The 19,111-nt window shown below is 38.9% G+C and overlaps 3 protein-coding genes and 1 long non-coding RNA gene across 4 annotated transcripts; 3 read left to right on the forward strand and 1 right to left on the reverse strand.

Annotated features, from left to right (window-relative positions):
- Positions 1-2,514: 2,514 nt before the first annotated feature.
- On the forward strand, positions 2,515-8,369 carry LOC113675689 (uncharacterized; the record flags this gene model as incomplete). The annotated part of the gene is made up of 9 exons (XM_089181726.1): positions 2,515-3,205; positions 3,645-3,707; positions 4,162-4,727; positions 5,074-5,195; positions 5,316-5,733; positions 5,957-6,062; positions 6,400-6,626; positions 7,135-7,428; positions 7,995-8,369. Coding segments are annotated over exons 1-9 (2,466 nt in total), but the record flags the coding sequence as incomplete, so codon positions are not given.
- Positions 8,370-10,670, forward strand: LOC149052786 (uncharacterized). The gene is made up of 3 exons (XR_016186435.1): positions 8,370-8,507; positions 9,064-9,481; positions 9,854-10,670. It is a non-coding gene; the product is annotated as an uncharacterized LOC149052786 (long non-coding RNA).
- LOC149052787 (uncharacterized) lies at positions 8,925-10,495 on the reverse strand. The gene is made up of 2 exons (XM_089205640.1): positions 9,824-10,495; positions 8,925-9,429 (listed from the first exon to the last, which is right to left on the reverse strand). The coding sequence occupies exons 1-2, from the start codon at positions 10,493-10,495 to the stop codon at positions 9,034-9,036; spliced, it is 1,068 nt and encodes a 355-aa protein (XP_089061766.1). The 3' UTR covers positions 8,925-9,033.
- Positions 10,671-11,840: 1,170 nt separating the features above from the next.
- On the forward strand, positions 11,841-13,467 carry LOC149052788 (uncharacterized). The gene has a single exon (XM_089205648.1). The coding sequence runs from the start codon at positions 11,897-11,899 to the stop codon at positions 12,956-12,958; it is 1,062 nt and encodes a 353-aa protein (XP_089061774.1). The 5' UTR covers positions 11,841-11,896; the 3' UTR covers positions 12,959-13,467.
- Positions 13,468-19,111: the final 5,644 nt, after the last annotated feature.

The raw sequence follows: 19,111 nt of genomic DNA on the forward strand, positions 1-19,111 counted from the left end.
AAAGCACAAAGTCGCAAAGAAATCCACATCTCCTTAATGTGTGATTAGAACTCTCTGCATACAAAAGAAGTAAATAGGGATAAAAACCTTTTCAGAAGTCACCAGCGATTATCCTACGCAGTCACTCAGTTTAGTCTTTACCATGGCTTCTTCCAGAAAATTTTACTTCTTGGTCGCCCTGTTGTCTTTACTGATAATCAAAGTTGCGGGTGAAGAAGGTGAGTTATACTCTCATTTCCTCCGAGCTGACATAAAATAATTACAGTTCAACTAAGTCAGACGCACATTCAATTTCATATTCGTTATTTTCAGTTTTCCCCATAGATATAAAGGTTATATAGCTAACTAGACTTGAAACCATCCAGCCTAAACTTATTTATCAAAAATCTAAGATAATTGTTGGAAAAATTTTTATGTCACATGAACGATCAGCCTAAGGCCGACGTGTTGATTTTTGTTTAATAATGACAACACATTTTTTTCTGTTTAGTGTTGTTAAAACAACCCAAATTCTAAGTTGCCAATCGCAGCCTACGCATAAAAAATGCAGGTCTTCCTACTGTATGATTAAAATTAAAACGGACTCCCGGTTATTTCTGTTACAATGCAAGGACCGGAGAAACTAGTGGGTGACAAAACTCCCCGCTATCGAGAGGCAACAGAACTCTTCATTGGTCTTCTCTTCTTCCTCTTCTTTTTACGCTAATCACCCTGAGGGAGTCTCTCTCTCTACGAGTAGTTAAAAAAAAGTTTAAAGTTTAGGGCAAGTGTGGAATTTATGTCTCATCCACATGAATTGAACTAACTAGTGAGATTAATAACTCAAGGATATAAAAAAGCCCTCGCAGCCAAAACAAAAAATTTCAGATATTTTAACTCAGACTGGCTTCTTATAATAAAAATCAATGTTGGAATGTTGTTATACAACTCGTAAGTTTCATTACTCCATTGGCTTTGCTCAGTCCCTCAAAAACGAAACTGGTTCTTTACCTGTCTAGACTAAACCGTAAATGATACTAATCAAATCCGATTCAATTTCCAAAAGATTTCTGTCGCAAGATGGAATTTACATCTTCTCTTGCTTTCCCTGGCAAACGGTTCATAAACCACTTGATACGAACCGTAGAATCCCCTGTGCAAGACTTCTGCTCAGCTCTATGCTACATGGAATCCAACTGCGTCAGTTATAACGAATTAGTGACCAGCGGATCTTCAGTGATCACAAAATGCGAACTAAATAATTCCACACACAACGTACATCCTCAGGATCTCAAGTCTTGGACAAACTACATATATAAAGGAACAATGGTGAGTACATTCTTATCTGTAAATATTCATCATTCTTATCTGTGCTTTTCGTTTATCCTGGGTTTGGTGATTTTTGAATAACATTACTTGTCATTTGGTAGATTAGTATATAAAGTTGGCTCAACCTCGGGTTGTTTAGCTCGTAAATGTTCGATGTTAAGTTGATTCGCTGACATGTTGTTTGGCTAGCTGCGCAATGTTTGTTTCCAATTGGTTTGTATGGTTGATTTGTTGCCTGGCTGGTTGGTCAGTTGATCTGATCTCATGTGACGTTTCAGTTTTCATTTTATAGTACCATTACAACTTACCACTTCGATTGGCATATATCTGCTTTTAAACCTCGTTTTCACATTAGAACACTTGTGGACAGACTCCATGCCAACATAATGGCACTTGTCAGACAGGATTTACTGACAAAGGTTACAGATGCCTTTGTCCACCCGAATACAAGGGCACCAATTGCGAGGAAAGAAACGGTAGGTAAAAAAACATTTTTCATTTGGTGAAATACTTTTATGAAAAACTCTACCTGACCCTTTAAGTCATCTTTCGATGAATCCAATTGTCAGTCCTATTCAGCCAACCACTCTTCCGTCTGCTCCTCCAGATGTCTGAATCCCCTTTTGTCCATCCTGCTTTCCTATCCATCTGGCATATATCTGCTTTTAAACCTCGTTTTCACATTAGAACACTTGTGGACAGACTCCATGCCAACATAATGGCACTTGTCAGACAGGATTTACTGACAAAGGTTACAGATGCCTTTGTCCACCCGAATACAAGGGCACCAATTGCGAGGAAAGAAACGGTAGGTAAAAAAACATTTTTCATTTGGTGAAATACTTTTATGAAAAACTCTACCTGACCCTTTAAGTCATCTTTCGATGAATCCAATTGTCAGTCCTATTCAGCCAACCACTCTTCCGTCTGCTCCTCCAGATGTCTGAATCCCCTTTTGTCCATCCTGCTTTCCTATCCATCTGTCTGACTAAGCGGCTGGCTGTCTTGCCGTGTATTCTTTTTACCTAACTCACATTCTTTTGTTCAAAATCAATTCATCACATATGTGCTGGTTCTTTTCCCAACAGTAAGATGGATACAGATGACGCCATCTACAGTTTGCTTTGGAGCAAGAGATGATTCGTATGGTTTCTTTAGAACTTCCAAAGCCGGTTACATCATTACATTCAAATTAACCTACACGGATATTTACCAGAGGACATCTTTACCACGGTAAGCACCAGGCTCGGTTAGTGTCGAATACTCTCAGTTAATGCAGCCTCCCGCGGTAAAAGTATTTAATGTCCCATGCAAATGCGCTCAACACAGGAAAATATAGGAGCCGATAATGTTTTTACCATTTCTGAGAGCATGATCTGGCTTTATCTCCACTATAATTCGCAAGCTGTCCTCTGTGTAATTCAACCGAGGCAAGACAAAAGTAATATCTACCCATTATTTTAAAAACCGCATACATCCGCCTAATCAAGATCTAATGTAATCGTAGAATTGGGCTTTTGTCTTTTTCGTCCATATCAAAGGTATACCTCTAGTGCTCTTGTCGGACCCTGCGTGGAGTTATCTGGTACACCTAGCACAAAAATGTTCCAACCGCTTTTAGCGAGTACACCAGAAAAAAGATCGTCTAGTTCTGCAAGCCTCATTGATTTGTATGATTCAGACACCGATTTAAGTAGTTTGGGATCACCACAAAAGAGAAGACTTCCCAATAAACCTGAGTGGGTTGACTTGGATAATTCAAGCGAACTTTTGAGTGCAAGCCCCCTTGTTCATGAGGAAATAATCCCGGTTAACGAGAGTCAATTAGAAATGGAAACTTTACAAGAAAGTGAAACAGCGTGGCTTGATTTAGATGTCAGTGCCTCCAAAACTACAGGTAATGAACTTGGCTCTTTTGAGTTCAAGAAGATGTAAATACTAAATACGCAGTCAATCCAGTCTCAAGAATGTTTCATTAACACCACAAATTTAATTTTAATTTAAGATTGGTTTGAGGACAGATCATAAATGCGCAATGTAATTTTAAGGCCCCTAACTGATCACGGATTGGTGTCGCAGAATCTAGCTGAACGCGCGTATTGTGAGTCTTACTGTTTCTCCTGCTTCACTTGCGCGGAGAAGAAAATACTGGTTCGCAGGCTATATAACCAAAGTCTGTGTGATATACTTTCAACGGTAAATCCATTTATTTCAAGAAAAACGTAAACCTAGATCCAGTTTAACTGTTAATTGTAAAATAACCTCAAATTCGGAAAAAATTATATGCATGAGTGTCAACGTTGACCATACGACGCCGACTTATTGTCTTATCACAGATGCTATGAGTATTTCTCTCCACGATGCCGATACTTCATTGGGGCATGACGAAACGCCACAGGGTGAGGAAATTTTTATTTTCAAATTTTATAGTGAAGCTCGAAAGAGGGGCGTTTTGATCTCTGAGAAAAGCAACACCTTTGAAAAAATTATCCGGCCACAACACAGATCACCGCGTAATCGAATCACTGAAATCACAATTTTTTCTTACTGTACAGACAACCGACCGCATCACAAAGCCACACTACATACTTTCAAGTTGACTTTAACCCGTGCATAAGGGTCCACTAATCGAGAAAATACAGCAAAACTACAGAATACAAGGCCACTCATTTACCTCTCGATGAATCACAACACATCCTTTTGTGTTCGTTTACTGCGCAAAGGGCAAGTTAATCAATGTTATTGATCAAAATTCAAGGTTACCTTCGTCTTAAGTGATTATACTTTCAACGAAGACTTGAACAAGTTTTAATTTCCATTTAATATGGTCCCATAATTTTTTCTCAAATTTAGATTTATCTGCTAGACGAGACGAGGAAATTTTGTGGATCATTTCCATTAACTGTTGCGCAAAAAAGTGCATGAGGCAACTGTCTGTAGAAGACATAAGATATGCTGAAGCAAAGAAAAAGGCAGGAAATCGAAACTATTTTTTAGAGTACCTGCATCAACACAGTAGCTCTGATGATTCCAATGAACTACAAACTGAATTTTATGTAAAAGGAAAGATTGTGTGTAGGGAAGCATGGCTTCTTGCACACAATTTAAATAAGGAAACCTTTAGACGAATTTGGGGAAAATTTAAAGATGGTGCAAATGTGCTGGAGCATGGGAATAAAGGAAGGAAGTCAATCACTAGTAAGACTGCAGATTGCATTGCCTGGTTGCAGTTTTTTGTTAGCTGTGTAGGGGACCACCAACCAGACAATGGTGGCATCCATTTACCAACATGCTTTACTAAAAGTGACATTTACAAAAAAATGCTGGAGGAAAATAAAGCACTCAGTCAGCCAACAGTATCCCTTTCTCATTTTTATGGCCTATGGGAAAGGAATTTTCTTCATGTCACCATTCCCAAGGTAAGTGGCACCAAATATGCAATAGTTTTCAGTATGATGATGACTAACACTTACAGGTGTGTGTATTTTACAAACCATTTATGTAATAATATCATTGCTGTTCCAATACATTAATTTGACAATGGCACCCAAAGAGAATATGAAAATGTGTTAAATATGGAAACCTAGATAGCAAAATAGGGGGCCCAGTAGGTCATGACCACCTCTTATCCAACAATCATGAGTGAAAAAAGTTTTATTTTGTGGCTTTGTTTGGTCTGTAAACTGCTGAGATGAACCATGCCTAGTTTTTTTTCATGTTATACTTCATACATGCAGAAATGATCTATCAATTTGAATCTTCTAGGAAAATCCCTTTACAAAATGCACAGACTGCACAAAATACAAGCAGGAGAAAGAGAAAACTGTGGACAAAGCCAGAAGAGCTGAAATTGATCACTTGCTGAAGCTTCATCTTGATTTAGTCTGGTGAGAGAAATGTTTAAAAAAGTACAGTTAGTTTGATGAACAAAAAATCTGTCACATCAAAAGCAATTCACTAGTCTTCTGGTCTTAAGAACTAATAATAATTTTTCCTTATATCACTAGGCAGGAAAGGAGGGTGTACTATCTTCACAGGTATAAAGCCAGGAGGTACCCATCAAAGTATGTGGCAAATATTGCTGATGGTATGGACCAACACACCACAAATGTCCCAAGTGTGCGCCAAATTACCAAGGCAATGTCTGCACTTACGACTGTGGGAACACACCTTGTTGGTTCCATTATTCACAATGGACAAGCACAAAATGGAAAGGAGATTTATGAGTCATTTGACTACTACCAGTATCCTCATGACTCTAATCTCACTATGACAGTTCTGTTGGAAGTCCTTGTAAGATGGTCTGAGGAATTTGACCTACCACCCATTCTCTATCTGCAGTTTGACAACTGTGTTAGAGAAAACAAGAACCGCTACATGTTTGCTCTATTGGCACTTCTGGTTGAAGAGAAAATTTTTGAAAAAGTATGTTATCTTGGGTAATTTTAAAAGAAATGCATTTGCCTTATTCACATTTCCCACAAGGCACTTTGTTCAAGCGTCAAAATGTCCCATTGCAATGTTTTCAAGGTCCATTTGGGTGAGAAGTTAGTTTCCATTCAATTTCAATTTTTGCAACTACTGAATGAATGCAACCTGAAGTTGAAATTAAAAAAAAACAACACCACTTTCCCTTCTTGTATTTCAGATAAGAGTTAACTTTCTCCCAGTGGGACATACCCATGAGGACATAGATGCCTTTTTTGGGGTTTATTCAAAGCACTTAGACAAACTGGATGTTTACACAGTCACAGGTAAGTTGTTCTAACATAAAGTAATTACTTCAAGGTACAGTTAGAGTAACTGAGAGGTTCAACAATCAAAACTGCCTGTGCAGTGTGATAATCTTGTGTGGCAAATATTCACATAAGTTATCTATCAATATAAATACATAGCAACTAGCACTGTGATCAAACAAATTTCTGCACGAGGCAAGAGCATGGTTCAAAATTTAGTCTATAGAAAGTATGAACACTTCCACTTGAATTAACAGATTAAATGTGACATTGCCATGTTATAAATTTGGTGTAAATGTTTATTTACAGAGTACATGTAAGATCTTAATTTATTTTACACTTCACTGTCACTTAGAATTACTGAAGGCACTGGAAACATGCATGAAGAATCCAACACCCAAGCCCTATATGCTCAAGATGGTTTATGACATAAAATCATGGATTAGTGATTATTGTGAGGAGTTACATGAACACACAGTTCCAAAGTGCTTTAAATTTACATTGAATGAGGATGGAAAAGCAGTTATGCACTACAGAAATTGGAGCCATGAGCCATGGAAAGAGCCCATTGCAATGCTGAAGGTTAGCACATGAAATTCTTAATTAGTGGTTCCTGAGTCATAGTTAAAATAGTAACTTAAAAGCTTACCTGATGTTTTCTGAAGTAGCATTAGCACTGACAATTTGTAGGCCTGAAAAATAACATTAATGCTCCAAATAACTGAATGTTTGCTGACATTACATGTTAAGAATATGCTGGGTTTAAATTGATCCTCAATTTAAAATGTATCTCACTGCTTTTCCCTGTCTTTAAGATTGGGATCATACTGTGTACAAGTCAAAGAAGAATTAAATGGAAAGAGAAAGCCCTTATTATTGTCTCTCAAGGTAATTTGAGCCAACAAATACATTGCTAGACATGGTTTGATGCTACTCTGGTTTAAAGATTAATTTTGTTGAATTTAACAGATAAGTTACAATTATTTAATATTTAAACCAGAATAAAATCAAACCATGTTTGATTGTTCACCTGGCTGCCTTGTGAGATTTAATATATCAAATTCATTGTTGCCTTTTTTTGCTATACTAGAGTTTACCCTCTGGAAAGCCAAATACTGTGACTCCTTCCCTACATAAACTGGACATGGAGGGATTGAAGAGAGATATTCCCACCAAATATCCCAAGAATATGCCCTTAAAAGCATCTGAAGAGTGGGAATCCTGGTTAGCAAATACAGAGTTTAATCTATTATCAGTACCTGACAACTATACTTGGCCAGTGGATAAATTGAAGAATACTTCAAGGACTGTTTTAGCCTCAAATGCTGAACTCCCTCATGAACTTTTAGAGCTCAGAGAGAAAGAGATCCAGCCTATCACAGAGGTGAATAATAATTAAAATGCAGCAGTGGACACTAAAAAGCCAAGCCTTCAAATGGTCCTACAGATATAAAAGAGAAATAATTAGAGGGGTCCATTCCTCTAACCCCTTCTGCGTCCAGTTATGGATTATACAAGTCCAACTTTAGATATATAATAATGTACATGATAAAATTACATGCTTCTGATTGGCTGAAAACAAGCCAATTCTCATGTAGCACAAATGCAAAGTTGGAACATGAGTGCAAATTACAAATAGGGCAAACACACTTTCAAAATTTTGTCTGCACATTGTTCTTGCAATTTGGTCTACTAAGCACTTGTAATTTTTCAAATACCACGTAATTGCACTTGCCCTTCAGGCTCGTGCAAAAATTTTGTTGTCTTTGGAAACTTATTTGTGCTTATTCACACCAAATTGCACTAATAGAATATGACACGGTCACATAATCCATTACTTATAATTAATCAAAGAATAAAATGATAAGAACAATTGATAATTGATACATCTCAGTCGAAATGCTCACCTAAACAAGTAAATTCTAATGAAATGTCTGTTGAATATTTCAGATTTACACAGGCCGTTACAGGACCCCGAGGGAAAGGGAAGCGCCTATTGAAATGGTAGACGATTTTCTCGCTACTCTTCAAGTCAGCTGCTTTGTGGCTTTGTACTTCGCCAATTACGATAAACTGCCCTGCATTGGCAAGGTCCTGGCCGTCGAGGAGGACAATTTTAAGGTGCATTACTGGAAAGGCACTTACTGTGGAAAGTGGACTCCTCAGCATGTTCCCCGACAAAAATCCAGACCATGGGTGGAGATCCTTCCTAAGAGCTGTATGGTGTGCAGTTCATTTGAGCTTACGGAAGACAAAAAGCTAATGCCATCAACAAGAAAATTTCTCAAGGAAAGATATGTTGCTTTGAGGACAAATCAAGGAGCAACTTCAGAATACCCCGCAACTGACACGCCCTTTTTAAATCTTAAGGTCCGCGGATGACTAAGTGCTACAGTGGTCCCTAGTGTTTTACTAAAGTGCTACCGCGGTCCGCAGTCCCGTAGTGGACGAATAAGTTATGGGGTAAGTGTATAATTTAAGTGCTACCGCGGTCCGCAGTCCCGTAGTGGACGAATAAGTTATGGGGTAAGTGTATAATTTAAGTGCTACCGCGGTCCGCAGTCCCGTAGTGAACAAAGCAAAAAGCGGTATATTTCGTGACGTTTATATATAACTACCGTGGTACGCAGTGTTTAACCAAAGTGCTACCGCGGTCCGCAGTCCCGTTTTACTGAAGTGCTACCGCGGTCCGCAGTCCCGTAGTGGATGAATAAATAAATTATTGGGTAAGTGTATGAGGTAAATGTATAATTTAAGTGAACAAAACAAGAGCGATATTTAATGCAATAAACTTGTTTTAATAGTACAAAAAAGATTGACATAACATGTTTGTGTAATTATCATTCACCGGTCATTTACTACAAGCTATTTGTAAAACAATAGTTTATTTACTATGAGTTAAAATGTTACAACGTTTCCTTATGAAAATGAATGAAAGTTATATGTCCATGTTCGTTTTCGTAATAAAAAGGAGTTGTTACTGCTACAGTTAATTTGTTATGTAATTGTTCGTTTTCAGATAATCTCTCATTGGTGCCGTAATGTCATTATGCAATGGCTTTGCAAATGCCGTGTCGAATTCGGTTGAATTGACATTGGTACTGTTCGGCCAAGGATTTGGCTTGCCCTTTATAAATACCTTGCAGGTGCTTCTTGCGCGCGGAACGCGGAACTCAACAATTTTTCCAAAACCATCCTGCATCAAAGACTCCGTGGCGGCATTGAATTCATCTTCGGCAATTTCTCGGGCTGATCTTTTTCCATGTTTAAAGGAGCGATATGAAACCACTGGACCTTGGGAGAGTAAGACGTTGTCGCGGACCATTTGTGTAGTGGGTTGTTCGATGGTTTTGTCACATGCTGAGTTGGTGACTTCTTTAAGAAACTGAAAAAAAAAAGAAAGAAACTAATTAAAAACCAAAATAACGGGGAAACAGGTAAATGTAGCTGTATAGCCGTTGAAATTTGCATGTGAAAAATTGGCCAGCGATTTCTAATTCGTTTTGGTTTTGTTTTGCAATGGAACGCGCTTTGGCTCCAGCGCTTTAAAGCATTCGCTTAGAGGAAATAAATACAACTCAAAACTCAAAGCAGAACGAAATGTGTAAAGTTGTCTAAGTTATGACTAAATAGATTGTTGGTGTTTGCGCGCGCAATTTCTATCAGCGATTAGAACACGGCAAGTATCTGGTGCTAATAATTAGAACATAATTGTTATGTATGCGCAATAAAGGTAATTAATACAGAAAGGAAGTTTGTTGTTTTTTACGAATGCGTACCTGACATAGTATTTCCTTCTGCGTCTCTAGGTGAGTTACGTAGGATGCAGCGTTCTCCAGGGTTCCTTTCGTAATGGTAGGGTCTGGTTGCGTCGCTGGAACACCGGCCAACAGCTCTCTCATGGCGTGGTTAAACACGTGCAGGGCGCAGGCTACTCTGGGAATGAGTTCCGGAGTCTTCGATTTAGGCGGCACTTTGCCCTCTCGTATGGCTTCGTTTACCTCCGCGACAAACTGGTCCATTTTCTCCCTCAGAATTTCTTTGCCTTCATCATCAAAGACGAATTCCACGTTCTCGTCCACTCCATTAATGTTTTTGAACAGTTCAGTGTAGTCAGAAACTACTTCGGTTGATAGCTGATCGGTGGCGTTCTCCATTTGGGTAAGGGTCGGGCGAAGGGCAAGTGGGGTTGCGAGAAGAATTCTGTCGACCAGGCCGTGTCCTTGGTCCATGCGAGCGATCAATTTGGCCGCGTTCACCAGTTGCGTGGATCCAAGGAGGCAGAAAGGCGTATTCGAAGGGATCACCCTGCTTTCTTCGGTAGAGTAGTGGTAGCTGCAGCGTTCCCCTGAGAACAGTTTGCAGAGTAGCTGCACGTCGCCAGATGCGGTCTCCTCATCGGATTTAAGTAGCTTGTGCAAGATGTCAAACACCTCCGGTGAGAGAATCATGGCCTTTTTCTTGTTCGCCAGCAGTTTGACCAGTCCGGACGAGGTCGTCTTGCTGATAATGGCGTTTGTGAGGTCTAGTTGCTCCAGTGGATCCTGGGCAGCATATTGGATTGCAGAAGACTTGCCTGTATGAGAGAAGATTAAGATATTAAAATCCGAATTGCAGTGTATTTAATTGAAGGTTGTTTGCTTTTGTCTGTGAGTGAGTGTAAGTGTGGGAAGCACTGGCGCGACGTATGCGAGGTACAAGGGGAAGTAAAAAGATATTTAAAATTGATTTTGGTTAAACTTACCCGTCCCAGGATATCCAACAAATATAGTATATATATTAAGTGGCTGCTTGTGAGTTGTTACATTGACCTTTGCGTTGTTGCAGGCAAGTATGAAGCTCGTTGTAGTTAACAACGATGGTACAAAGTATCCTTCGCAGCTTCCAACCGACATTGCCTTATTCTTAACAAAATTGTACACGTCTGAGTCGTGAAATAGCTTCTGATACTCAAACTGCACAGTGTTGAGTCGTTTCTGAAGGTTGATCCACGTTTGTTCGTGTTGTTTGTTAAGTTTTGTTACTGCATACATTTTGATGCTCACTGTTAGAATGATAAGTATCGACTGAAAGTAAACTGAAATGAAAAGGGAATAGTCCTTAGGGAGTAGTGTTGGTGGAAATACAGATTCAACCAATCAATGGCGGTGCGGCATTCATTTGTATTCAAAATTTGACAAATTGTGGGAAAGGCGGCCCCTCTATCTTTTCATGTTTCTAAACAATTGATTTCGATTTCTAAACATCTTTTAACTAAGAATGTTTGTTAAAAAGAATGTTGTATTGTCCGGGCAAAGGAAAGGAATTGTTGTCCGCATTGGGAGTTAACTTGGAATGCCACGGAATTTGAAATTTTTAATTTCCTACTTTGTACTTCACACCTAGTATTTCTTACCTTTTTATCATTTTACCCGTTGAAGGCTGTAGCGCAAACAGCCGAAAGCTCGTATTTTTAAAAGTTTTAGCCAGAGATCGTTTTTAAATTTTACAAGATGTTTAGAAACAGGTTATTTTGTTCCAGTTACAGGGTAATTAACAGCAGTATTGATGTCAACGTTACAGGGAAAGTGTGATACAAATGATTGAAATTGTCATGTTAAGGCTATTGAAATAATCGTAAAAGAAGCGTGCCGATTTCAATGATGGCAACAAATTCGTGTTTTGATTTGTTGTGCAGGGCGCGATTTTTCTGTGAGAGTAAATTGAAAGGGCCGCGAAGTTTTTTATTGTTACAGCGTTTTCGCATTTTCAATGTATGAGCTCTTTTAAGCTGACATGGCATTATTTTGAGCGATGTTATGTGTTAAAGTGAAAAAGAGCGTTAAGAGTAGGGTTAAATTTTTTGCGCAGTCATGAACGATAAAGGGGTTCAAGTTGCAATTGGATCAAAACGTGGAGAAACCAGTGCTGGTGGTGAAACCGAGACAACATCACAAATACAGATAGAGAATCGAGGGACGCAATGTGGAACGGCGTTAAGTGGCAGCTATGGACGCAACCGCGAACACCAAAAATGGCGTTATGACGACCTGGTAGCGCGTATGCAAGATAAAGAACTGTTTGTGTATTGGCTAATGGAGGAAGGACTTTTGGCGAAGGAACGTTTGTGCCCGATTTGCGCTGGAGAAATGAGTTTGAGTAGGTGCGAGGATCGATCGGATGGTTTCAAGTGGGAATGCAGAGTACAAGTTAACTTTAAGAAACACAGGGCAGAGTTGTCGATACGGAAAGATAGCTGGTTCGAAAAGAGCAGGATGACGTTAGAAGAAATTCTGAAGTTAAGTTATTGGTGGTGCCAGGATCTCGATCAGAGACAAATTAAACATGAACTTGGACTTGGAGAAAGCACGGGGGTGGACTGGGACAGTTTCTGTCGCGAAGTATGCGAAATAACACTTCTTGAAAATAGCGAAAAACTAGGCGGAAAAGGAAAGGTTGTTCAGATAGACGAAAGTAAATTTGGCAAAAGAAAGTACCACAGAGGACATCACGTTGAAGGGCAGTGGGTGCTTGGAGGTATAGAGGAGAAAAGCAGGAAATCTTTTCTGGTAGCAGTCGAGAAGCGAGACGAAGAAACACTGTTGCCCATTATTCAAGACTGGATTGAACCGGGAACAATTATAGTGTCGGACTGCTGGAAAGCGTACTCCAAACTCGAGGCGCATGGCTATGAACACCGAACAGTCAACCACTCTGTAGAATTCGTGAACAAAGACGGTGATCATACCAATAAAATTGAAGGACACTGGAGGCATGCCAAGTCGAATCTGCCTAAGTTTGGTGTTCGAAAGTACCTTTTCTCCACGTATTTGACGGAATTCATTTGGCGATACATGCATCGCGATGAAGATTTGTTTAGGGTTTTTTTGAACGATGTAAAGAAAGTGTATGCCATCAATACAAGAGAACATTAATTCTTTTAAGTGTATTAGACAATATTCGAAAAAGTGTAGAACATTATCTCCTTAAAGCGTAATAGAAAAATTTTTTGCACAGGTTTCTGTTAAAAATTGTGGTTGAAGTTAAATTAGATGATGTAAATAAGGCCAAGAAGTTGTATAAATTTGTTGTTGTGAAATTTATGATGTTAATAATGCAAAAAAGTTGTAATATATTATTTTTCAAAGCGTTTGAAAAATTGGTATTGCGTAAAACGAGAAATATGCAGGTGCTTGTTTCGGCTCATGGATAATACAACAAGGTATATACATGTTTAACTTGCTTCTTTCGGCATATAGATAAAATGTAAATTATGTTGACTACGGGACTGCGGTAGCACGGACCAACAAGGTGAACAAAGCAAAAAGCGGTATATTTCGTGAGGTTTATATATAGATAGTATGTAAATTATGTCGACTGCGGGACTGCGGTAGCAGGATTTGAAAGGGCGTGTCAGTTGCGGGGTATTCTGAAGTTTAGCCCAAATCAATCTTGAGTTTTTTCCTTTACGCCATTCCTTTCTGAAATTGGGCTTAGATGTTTGTGTAAAGTTACATAGAGTGTCGTGACACATGCGTAGTAACGTTGCTTTAGAACACGCATGTACTGGAATTGCGGCTTAATGACTTGTGTGTTGCTCACTGGCCTCTGCCTATGTGGAGTTTACAATTAATTCTCTATAAGTTACAGAGTCGAGTTAAGTTCAAAGCTAGGTATTCTTTTTGCTTTGACACTGTTCAGCAAGATGTGGTAAATGAACTCACCTACATCGATGAAGTCTTTTATCGATCGAGTCGTATCCAGGGATCACTCACGGTTTCTGGGAAACCACTCGATTTTAAATCGTCACGATCTATAAGTCACTCAATAAACGATTTTCAACGAGACTCGTTTGTTCGAGAATAGAGACTCGTTTGTCGAAACGAGACTCGTTCGTCGAAACGAGACTCGTTCGTCGAAACGAGACTCGTTCGTCGAAACGAGACTCGTTCGTCGAAACGAGACTCGTTCGTCGAAACGAGACTCGTTTGTCGAAACGAGGCTTGATTCAAAAAATAGCTATACGGAGTAACACTCTGGTATTTGCTTCCTCTTGCGTAGACCTTAGCTTCCTTGTTGTTGTTCCGATCGAAGAGAATTCACAGCATCGATCCTCGGCTGTTACAAAGATTTTCTTTCCAGCGAGTCTTTATGTATCTCATTTTCGCATTATTCTGAGAGGAATTAGGAGCAACTTATTCTTAGAATTGGAAAGGAATTTCCGCCACTGGAATGTTTTGTTGTCTACCCTGATGTTTCTGAATCCATGACCGCTTTCTGAGCCTCTCTGCTCTATCTCTCTCAGCATTCTTTACTGAGCTATCTCGTTTAACATCAAAGACTACGCCAATACACTAGTTTTCTGTTCCTTCATGCAAAACTATCGACATCATTCTATCAGCCACCTCTGCAAATGTTTTTTGGTCGCCTCGTATCTTCTGAACCATTGTTATTCCGTCAATAGTTCGTGCACTCCGCTCTCGCAACGAAGAAACGCCATGTACTTGTCAAAAAGATGGACAGAATTGACACTACAAGCACTGGTCATATACATCTGGAACAACCTTTTGCAGATATCATCATACAAATCACCAATCTCACCAAATAAGCCATCAACGATACTCTTGGACTGCTTATAATTCTCTTCTATCCAGGGCCTAAATCCTCGCCACGCCAGTCTCATTAGGGCTTCATGCACGAGTTTGTGGAGTCTAACTCAACTATTGAACCTGCGTCCCTGTAGAACTTCTGCAACAGAACCTTCTGCTATCACACCAGACTCTACACACAGATCCCCCAAGCCAGTATCTTTGAAGCACTTGCCAGTGATGGACAACGTGGTGCATGTTGTGTGGAATACTTCCATTTTCATCACCATATCTTTAAATTTCGCGCTTTGTTTCCATTGTCTCTCGCTTGCCTTTGCATACAGTGTTTAGTCAAAGACGACGACGATGCTCTTTAACTTGAGCGTATTCTTTTTCTTGAGGAACTGCACTAGAACCTCGTGAAGAGTAGCCATGTCAGTAGCAGGTACATCGATATTCGGGAGATATCTGATGACATCCAGTGAGACTTGAACGTCATTAAGGACAGAAATGTTAAATCCAGTCTAGCCATTGGCTTTTTGGCTACCCCGCCAGAAAGAGTTTCCTCCAATCTATCGATATTGTCCCACGCGAGTGTTGTGTTGATATATGGCTTGATAGTTTCAGGCAAAGGAACGATCCCATACTCACATCGGTGTGGCATCTGGATAAGTTGAACATTGTTTGGCATACGGTAACAGTATTTGCTTGAGTAGTTTTTGTAGTCCTGGAGTAACTCCGTAAATGATGTCCTGGCCAAAAGAATCAACAAAGCGCGGAGGCGATCGGGATATTCTGCTGGGATATGTGTGTTCCCAGTTAAGAGAGTGTATAGAAACGCATCTAGTTCTAGCTTGACTGCACTTTCACATAGCTCAACATGTTTCGGAGGCCATGATATCGTACTAATATTTGGGAGAAGTGCATCACGGAAGTACAGGCCAGCTAGCTGAATTTCCTTGATTTGAGATGCACAGATTTTGGGGTAGAACAAAAAGCTTTCTATTATCCAGGAGATCTTCAAATTGCAATAAGTCACCCAATTCTGTTTCCAACTTTCTCCAAAAATTTTCAGTGTGGATTTGAGTATTTCATTAGCGTACATTGATCGCATGTAAGACGTCAACTTCTCTCAGGTCAACCACCTGATAAGCCTTGGATTTTCCAATACATGTGATCGAAGAAACTCAAACAATTGTTCAAAGCTTTGCGATGTAAAAATAACTTCTTAATATTCGATCACCAGCTTTCGAACGTTTGCAAGTATTTAAGTTAACGAGCAGAAAATAATACTTAGTCTTTTATTTTTGTTTCCTTTGTTAATAATTTTTGACTTTTAGAAGCCTAATCTCTCTACATTTTGGGCAAAATGCCTCATAAATCGTCAAGGTTACACAAGAACTTCAACGCACTTACCAGGCAGCGATGCTGCCATCTTGGAAATTATTCATGATGCCTTTCGAGTTCAATCTATGTTTTGAACTAGTTTTCTTTTAAATGAAATCGTAAAATTGTGGCTTTTAGCCCAAAATTATTTTGAAATCATGTTTTATGTTGAAGATACTGATTTATCTTCTTTAAAGAAAAAACGAAGAAGTCATTTGAAATAATCGTTTTATTGTCAGCCTCGTTTCCACGTTAAAGCAGCATCTTTTTCAATAAAGGAGTACGCAAGAAAATGGCGAGAGTTACTCTTTCACGGTTGCTATCGAGTGAATTTGATAAGTCTTTCACATAATCTTTCATCAGGTAACACTCGCATTTTCTACCCCTGAGAGGTAATGAGAACATTCTCTGGCCCATGGAATATTCTTGTTGCGTGCACAACACGCGTGCTATGGTGTATTTCAATCGAAGGATTTCACACTGAACATGATTCAGTTTGCTAAATCAAGGTAGCGATTTTTTTTCGGATAAAAGACAAATATGGAAGGTTCACATTGTGAAATTTTTAAGCTGATGTTGTTTCAAGATTTTGATTTTGCTTCACTAAAAAAAATGAAGTAAAAATGGCATTTCTTTCATTCTGTAACAACTTTGAGCTCAAGTCGTATTTTTTAGAAATTGCCTTTAGTTAGTAAAATGATATGCATCTTACAATTGGAGTGTTCAACATGACGGATGATAGTCATGAGTTTTTTTTTCCAGCTCTGGGTATTCATCATTTAACCATATATCACACACTGGAGGCACTTGACTTCATCTTCTTTTGCAACAGGCACAGTTACAGTGGCCATGGCATCAAGTCAGGAGCTCTTCCTTCCATTTCTTTAATAAGCTGCAAAATTAAAGTAAATTGGACAAAAATTTCGACATGGAATTTTGAATGACGCACAAGTATAATGTGGTTGTGAAAAAAAAAATGTTAATCACAAAACAAGTTGTAAATGTAATATTGTTAAAAGACAAAATTGACTTTCTAGCAAGAATTTTCATTATAGGTGTTTTTTGACTTATTTAAACGTTGAAAATGGAAATGATATATTACCATAAGCCAGTCAGTAAAAATTGTAATAAGCCCGTTGATCATTTCTTATTCCTTTTGGCGGTCTTATGTTAACACGTTCGACACCTCTTTTTCTTAGAGGTGACCTGGGGTGTAAACATGTAGTACTTTTCATACGCCCTTTCTTCTCTGAATTTTCTGTTTATTCTGTCGCAGTCTGTAGCAGTCTTCGAGGACTATTTTCTCTTAGGGTATCTCCTCGACTATGATTTGAATTATGTTAGTAGGTTAATTATAATTTTTATATTTTCAATCTTGTTTCTGTTGCCACTCTGTGAGGAAAATATATTTATTTATGGATGTTTATTTAGCAATCGATTTCAACCCGAGTCTCTCATCTCGAGGCCGTAGGTAGGACATATATATATAGATATATAAGAAACCAAAATTTTTTTCTCTCGATGTCGAATTTTCTAAGCCACCGTGTATTGAAACTACTGAAATGTAGCATGGATTTATTGTAACTTAACTCTCCATCCATAAGGCCTCAAGGGCTTTCATTACAGGGTAGGGTAAATGCAAGATAAAAATAAGACATTTTTTATTAGTTGTAATTTTTACATATGTTTTTGAGATAGTTCAAAGGAATGGCAGTATAACAGTTTATATTTTCCTCTTTTAAAGTGGAATCAAATTGTTTGTGTGATAGATCTCAAAATTTTATGTCACTGGATTTATTATATTTTTTCATTTCATTTCATTTCATTTCATTTATCTGATCGTGCAATAAAGGGACGTGACTTGAACTGTTTATTGTATTTCTTACTTCCTTAACAGATGAGTATAACTACCACATTTATGAAGATGTGCCATTTGATAGTTTAATTATTGTAAATCTTAGAGTGATTGAGGATCACTGACCAAATGTTATGGAATTTTTTATTGACTGGTTTTAGTAAGATTGCTAAATGGCTGTATTCATCACTTGATGAGTGTTTCCAGTATTTCTGTGACATCCAGTGGCTGAGTGATTACAGAATTTCTGTGACAACTTTTGACTGAATGATCGCAGAATTTCTGCGACATCCAGTGTTTCAGTGGTCACAGAATTTCTGGGACACCTTGTGACTGAGTGATTGCAGAATTTCTGTGACATCCAGTGGTTGAGTGATCGCAGAATTTCTGCGACATCCAGTGCTTGAGTAGTCGCAGAATTTCTGCGACAGCTTGTGACTGGGTGATCGCAGACTTTCTGCGACATCCAGTGCTTGAGTGGTTGCAGAATTTCTGCGACAGCTTGTGACTGGGTGATCGCAGAATTTCTGCGACATCCAGTGCTTGAGTGGTCGCAGAATTTCTGCAACAGCTTGTGACTGGGTAATCGCAGAATTTCTGCGACAACATGGTAGTGAGTGTATGCAGAATTTCTGTGACATCTAGTGACTGAGTGGTTGCAGAATTTCTGCGACATCCAGTGGCTGAGTGGTCGCAGAATTTCTGTGACATCTAGTGACTGAGTGGTTGCAGAATTCCTATAATATCCATTTCCTGAGTGGTTGCAGATTACCTCTGCATCTTTCCATGGTTGACTCTTAACACATCGTTTTTTGCAGACATGCTCAATCTTGCAGGAGAAAATAAGATTTTTTAATCTTTCTAAGATTTTATCCGCGAAATTTGATTAATTTTGCTAGTTTTCCTAAACGTGCAGAGGAAAACTATTGATTTATCCAAAAATAGGCTATTTTGGAAAACACAAAATAGTTTAGAAAGCGTTACATTCAAATTAACCTACAGATCTGGTTACGTCACCTGTGATGCACGAAAGTCAAGTTTTCACTCCAAATGGGGATGCCTTTGGAACCGTCTCATTCCCAACCAAATGGCTACGTTGATAACTGACAAAAACCGTAATATTCTTCTCCCAAAGAGTAATTTCCTATCAGATTATCGGAACTGCAAGTTTTACAGCCTGCCTTGGGCCACAACCGAATCGCCACAACTGCTTTTTGATAATTTGTCTACCCCTCTGACGGTGGAGACGAACCAAGAAT

Source organism: Pocillopora damicornis, chromosome 1 (assembly GCF_964200805.1).
Source record: "Pocillopora damicornis chromosome 1, jaPocDami1.2, whole genome shotgun sequence".
Taxonomy (NCBI): Eukaryota; Metazoa; Cnidaria; class Anthozoa; order Scleractinia; family Pocilloporidae; genus Pocillopora; species Pocillopora damicornis.